General features: G+C 33.6%; 1 protein-coding gene across 3 annotated transcripts in view; it reads right to left on the bottom strand.

Annotated features, from left to right (window-relative positions):
- The window catches only part of LOC106465781 (TOG array regulator of axonemal microtubules protein 2-like), a 42,502-nt gene that overhangs the window by 10,667 nt on the left and 26,259 nt on the right, over positions 1–5,576 (bottom strand). For all 3 annotated transcript variants that reach the window (XM_022393718.1, XM_013926016.2, XM_022393717.1), the window contains 3 exons: positions 4,490–4,553; positions 3,347–3,514; positions 592–784 (listed from right to left, as the gene is read on the bottom strand). In XM_022393718.1, coding sequence (XP_022249426.1) covers positions 592–784; positions 3,347–3,514; positions 4,490–4,553 — 425 coding nt within the window. The remainder of the gene's footprint in view (positions 1–591; positions 785–3,346; positions 3,515–4,489; positions 4,554–5,576) is intronic.

Raw genomic sequence — 5,576 nt, 5'->3', positions numbered from 1 at the left:
ACATACCGAATGTGTCTCGTCGTGTGCCATCACTATAAAGGATTAGAGTATACTAAACGTTACACATTATATAGGCTACAATAACTTGACGTTTAGTAGGCGGTTCGTTTAACTATTATATGTGATGTTACGGTTTTTTTTGGGGGGGGGGGGTAATGAAAGTATTCCAAAACGCGACATTCAATTCTTGACGACCTAATACATTTAATTTGTTGCTTGCTGCTCATGAGGCTTTTTCCTGTCCCTCAAATATTATCATGATTAGTATTGGGCTATTTATGACAGGTACATTTCACGCTGAAAATGAAAGCTTCGCACAATTAAAGAATACTGTTCTCTATATGTCCGAATTAGACCTGAAAACCTTAATATAGATAAATAATGTATAGTCGTTCAAAATTCACAGAAGACATAATAAAACATATAGAACAAATGTTTTTGTTTTTCATAAAAACAACAGACGTTGTAGTTTTCGTGTTTCGAACGTGGAGTCTCTCGGCGTTTTTAAAACGCGGACATTTCTAGGTCATTACAAATTTCATCAGATTATTACGAGTGGAAAATATCAGATGACGGGTAAAAAAAACTTACTGCCTCCATGTGGCGCGGACATTTTTGAAAAAGTATTCCAAACGTGTTGATTGCCGCCCGGGAAACACTGGACCGGAGATTTCGAATTTCCGATAGCAGAACCAACACAACAGAATGTAATTCTGCTTGCAAGAGTTGGGGCTGATAAGCAGCTAATCTGTTGAATTCATTCATAGCATTCACCTTTTGTAACCTGTTAATAAAAGTAATACAAGATCATTAGCAACATCCACCTTTTAGAACCTGTTAATAAAATAGTAGTAGTAGTAGTACTAGAAAACCATTAAGAACTTCTGTCTCTTGTGTAGTACGAAGTTATTAGTAACTTGAAACTTTTGTAACCTGTTAATAGAATAGTAGTACAAGCTCAATAATATTTACCTCTTATTAATAAACTCCATCTTTTGTAACCTGTTAATAAAATTGTAACTTGTTAATAGACTAGTAGTACAGTCATTAATGACTTCCTTCTGTTATATTTGTTAATAAATTAGTAGTACAAAGTCATTAATGACCTCCATTTGTTCTTGTTATTAAAGTAGTTGTGGTACAAAGTCATTAATATCCCATTTCTGTTATATTTGTTAATAGAGTAGTAGTACAAAGTCATTAATAACTTCCTTGTGTTATATCTGTTAATAGAGTAGTAGTACAAAGCCATTAATAACTTCCTTGTGTTATATTTGTTAATAGAGTAATAAATTATTATTAGCGACCATCTTCCGAAATTCATAAGCGATTTAGCAAAATGTCATTAATAACATACTAGCAGATGCCCGTTGAAACAATTCAATGTTAATTTCCCTAAAAATTGTGGTGAATAAATATAAAATTTGCAGTCAACATCATTCCATGAATCATAGCGTACATACAACATGATTATCTAGTGAGCCGTTTACAACCGTCATTCCACGTGTTATTTCAGTTACGAAAGCTGCATTGCGTTTGTTTTTAAGCAAAGGATACTATCCGCAATGCATTGTTGGCAAAAAATGTTTCGGTTTCGATGCAATAGGTGGATTGGATTCAGCACAATAGAGCGCTAAGGTTCGCTATGTAGGCGAGATGATTTTTATCCTCTGGATGCCACCGTTGCTTGTCGTTTTACTGAACGCAAGGAAAGACCGCTAAGGAAGTGAGCGCTTTTTTTTTAACAGTTGTTAAATCAGTTTATTCCACGTGGTACAATAAAATCATGCATGTACAAAATTAATACCGATACGAAAAAAATATAAGTCCAACAACAAATATATACTCAAACACTTTATACGTTTTTTTCTGTTCATGTTCCTATCGTTGAAACATTTTTTTTCAATGAGCTGACGGAAGAAGTTCCCCCTTTTTTTTCGTGAAATTCCCTCACAAAAAAGAAACATGTCCTTAATATGTTTTTTCTCAGATTGACCGTTCAGCATATACGAAGACTGACAGAATGATGTTGATATCAATATGGAATTTTAGGAATTGAAAGAGGTGACTAATTTTCCTGTAATGTATCCTTGAAAATAAGCATTTTGATATATATATATATATGTATATATTCTACGATTAACCGTTCAGGAGATACAGAGTGTGACAGACAGACATTTGCCTATTATATATATATATATACAGATACCTCTTATGATGTGTCAGTTAAATAGGGCCCATGAGTGACCTATTGGTTAGCATGTCGGGCTGTGGATTCTACACCACCTCTCACTTGCACTTGTGACTTCCTTATAAGAGTTACAGGTAATGCGGTATTCGGTTATGATTATCTGTTTGGTCCACAGCTCAAAATTAGTGTCGCTATACCTAAGTAATAGAATATCTTAGCTTGTCGTTTAGCCCATTGTGTGTGTAGGGTGTCGTTCAGTTAAGTAGTGTAGACAGCAACGTATATACGCCATCTTTTCTTACTTACGAAGTATAATTATGAAATGGATTAAATATGGAAAACTCTAGATTGTACCAGATGTACTTGTTGTTTTAACAAATGTGCCATTTAACGCATTTCGAGTGAAATTGTGTTTATTGCATGTAATAATATCTGGAAAAGATAGAATTAAAAACTCAGTTAAGTAAATATAAAACTTATTTCGTCCCGTAGTGGACATTTTTTTGTGTAATGTTATAATTAAGCGTTATACGATCAGTTGTACCCCCCCCCCCCCAATGGATCAGCGATAAGTGAGCAGGCTTACAACGCTAAAAGTCGGGATTTGATACCCGTAGTGGGTAATGCACAGACAGCCCCTTGTGTAGCTTTGTGCTTAACAACAACAATGATCAATTGCAACTGCATGATCATGCTGTGGATGTGAGGACTAGATGTATGGATTATAATAATAGGTTCTTACGGATGTTATGATTTGTTCCTTAATTTGATGTACAAGCTTAACAACAACAATGATCAGTTGCAACTGAATGATCATGCTGTGGATGTGAGGACTAGATGTATGGATTATAATAATAGGTTCTTACGGATGTTATGATTTGTTCCTTAATTTGATGTACAAGCTAGAACATACAGTCAGAAAAATCCGTAGTAAATTACTTAACATAAGCTATACGAGTTATTCATATCTGTTACAAAAGTAAATCATTTAACAAATCAAATTTTAGCTACAAACATTTTTCTGTTATTATTATTATTATTATATATCATAGTTTAGATGGACAAGAAATTATCCCGGCCTCCATCTTGTTGGTATGTGGCTAATTTATATTGTATGATTAATCTAGCCTAACATCTTATATTCATTCGCCTTACCAGTCCTCGCTGGTAATCGTCTTCAATGCATTCGTAAGGGAATCACATGGATTGGAAAAAGAACCAGAATTTTCAATACTTCCTCTCTCACTAATGGTGGCAGAAGTAACAGGACTATTTTTCTTTGTCTTGCCTGGCAAGCTCTGAGAAGATGACACTCTTTCTGGACTGTCATGGGTAAAGAGAGGAATTTAAGATCCCCATATCTGTTGTTCCAATTATACTACAGTGCTCAGATATTCGTAAATTATTATTTTATTTTCCCAAAGCCTATAATGAAGTTCAGTGTTGCATCCACTTTCTTACTTTTTATTCTGGAACAAGTGACAAACGAAAATTGTTTTATACGGTCATTAAAAACGATGTAGTATCTACAGTAAGTTACAAAGTAACATAACATACGAACAACGAGTTCATCTAGTTCTTCAAGGCTGTCTTTACACACCCACCCTCTGTAAGATTAAAAATTTATACCCACTCATTATTTCTTATAAAATTATTGATTATTCTCTTAAACGCCTCCACCACCAATAATGGCAACTCATTCTAGAAGTTAATCAAACTGTACAAAAATTGTATTGTCTTAACTGAAACCTAGCCTGTCTTTTTCAAATTGTGTCCTGTCGTCCAATTATCCTTAGGATATAGAACAAAGAAATCACATGCCTTCATCCTATCAATCTAGTAAATTTCAATAAGATCACTTCTTAAGTTAATTTCCCAATCAAAAAAAAAAAAAGGTCCTTAACCTGTCCTTGTAAGATGATTCTTCCATTCCTGGAATAGTCCTTGATAACCCTATCCGAAAATCCTTTCCAATAATTTTTAGATAAGGAGACATAACTTTAAAATTCGTTATTAATTTTTCATTCACTTGTTTCAACCAGGAATGATTTTGCATATTTGGTAACTATTTTACACACTCCAATAATACATTCCAATATATATTTTAACATTCATTAATCATGACTTGATTAATACAATTAAATGAATCTTTATATCTTTTATAAAATAAAAATTTAAACCCACTCATTAGTTTTTGACTTATAATTTACAGATATTTGTTTAATCTGTCGAGTGAGTTATTAATGTAAAAGACAATACGATCTAGAAAAGTATTACTTATATTTTGAATACACTTACGAAATTTTCTTTCGTAATCGAGATGTCGACTTTGAACTCGGTGACAAGGCAATGGCAGAAGTGGCTGAAAATATTTAGGTTTAAACTGAAACAAAAGTGTTGAAAATTTCAGTTTATTCAGTTTATTTTAATGTAGATTTTATTTTATGTAGAGATAATACTCACTGTAATAATCAAACCCTATTTTCAGAGTTTTGATTAGAAAGAAAAAAGAAATTAATCGAAATACAGTACGAATGAAAACTGAATAGCAACAACATGGTGAAACCTAATTAAAATGGAAAACACATTACATCATGTCATTTTGACAGATGAATGTGTGTGTTACGAATTAAAAAGTAGTACCCTTGTATTCTTTATACTGTTTGTTTGTTTGTTTGAAATTAAGCACAAAGCTAAATGGGCTATCTGTGCTCTGGCCACCACTGGTATCGAAACCAGGTTTCTAGCGTTGTAAGTCCGCAGATATTCCGCTGTGCCACTGGGGGGGGGGGGTTCGTACTGATTGTACCACTTTGTAGCCTATAAATAAACCAAGTTATTTTGTTCACAAACAAAATCCAGTCCTAATTTATTTATCTTGCATATTGCAAGTGTTTTTACTGCAACTTCAATGAAGACAGTTACCAAACTCCAAAAATGAAGCAAAGCGTAAAAGTACGTGCTGGTAAGGTTTTTTTTCGTTAAAGTGAGTCCTCTAATATGACTTGTTCAAGATTTTGACGGTTTTGCAGTTGGCATGGAAGAGCATTTTTTTTTACACTAAATAAATCTTTTAAACTAGAGATGTAAAACAAAATTGAAGTTTTCCTCTGAAAAACTAAGCATGTTTGGTTCATTGAGGTGTCTAAAACTAATCACAAAGTTTAGGAGTTAGAGCAATCCGAGTGGACAGTATTATAAGGCTGGTTACTGTAGCGTCTGATGTATCAGTCTTAATACGGAACTTAATTACTGTATGCCGAATATTTATTAATGTCTTTTTGTTTCTGGAAAAGATTGTTTGTTATGAATTTCGCGCAAAGCTACACGAGGGCTATCTGCGCTAGCTGTCCCTAATAGAGGGAAGGCAGCTAGTCACCACCAT

Source organism: Limulus polyphemus, unplaced genomic scaffold (assembly GCF_000517525.1).
Source record: "Limulus polyphemus unplaced genomic scaffold, Limulus_polyphemus-2.1.2 Scaffold2049, whole genome shotgun sequence".
Lineage (NCBI taxonomy): Eukaryota > Metazoa > Arthropoda > Merostomata > Xiphosura > Limulidae > Limulus > Limulus polyphemus.
This window is presented reverse-complemented; position numbering and strand designations above follow the sequence as displayed.